General features: G+C 40.4%; 1 protein-coding gene across 1 annotated transcript in view; it reads left to right on the top strand.

The window, feature by feature from the left end:
* LOC119586087 overlaps nucleotides 1–428 on the top strand; it is a 10,069-nt gene that overhangs the window by 2,030 nt on the left and 7,611 nt on the right. Inside the window, exon 3 of the mRNA XM_037934786.1 lies at nucleotides 214–300. Within this exon, the coding sequence (XP_037790714.1) occupies nucleotides 214–300 (87 nt within the window). The remainder of the gene's footprint in view (nucleotides 1–213; nucleotides 301–428) is intronic.

Here is a 428-nt window from a genome sequence, read left to right as displayed (position 1 = left end):
GCTATCTTAATGACGTGCTTTTCTGTACTTAATACAATTACAAGCACTGTAGCTTTAAGTGTCAAAAATATTTGCAATAATACGAACTGTATTTCACACCAACTGCGCTTACCCGCAATGCAATTACACGCGTTGTAATTTCAGATCGTGAAGACAAATTTTCTGTAGTTACCAAAATAATTCCTTGATAAAAATTCTGTCTCGCCCCCTCAGCTGACCTACTTCCTCGACCTACTTGACCTGTTGCCAGACTTCCGCGTAATGGACTTCTACACTGCATCGAAGGCCAGACTAGTCGACGTAAGTACGACCATCGCCCAAGCAGCAAGGGAAGTAACATAGAATGGACATATGCACCATAATAAAAGTTAAACACAGAACCCGAGGAAAGAGAACAATAAGAAACGAGAATAAATCGACGTATCATA

This window comes from Penaeus monodon, chromosome 20 (assembly GCF_015228065.2).
Source record: "Penaeus monodon isolate SGIC_2016 chromosome 20, NSTDA_Pmon_1, whole genome shotgun sequence".
Taxonomy (NCBI): Eukaryota; Metazoa; Arthropoda; class Malacostraca; order Decapoda; family Penaeidae; genus Penaeus; species Penaeus monodon.
The sequence above is the reverse complement of the archived record's forward strand: the minus strand, read 5'-3'. Positions and strand labels throughout refer to the sequence as shown.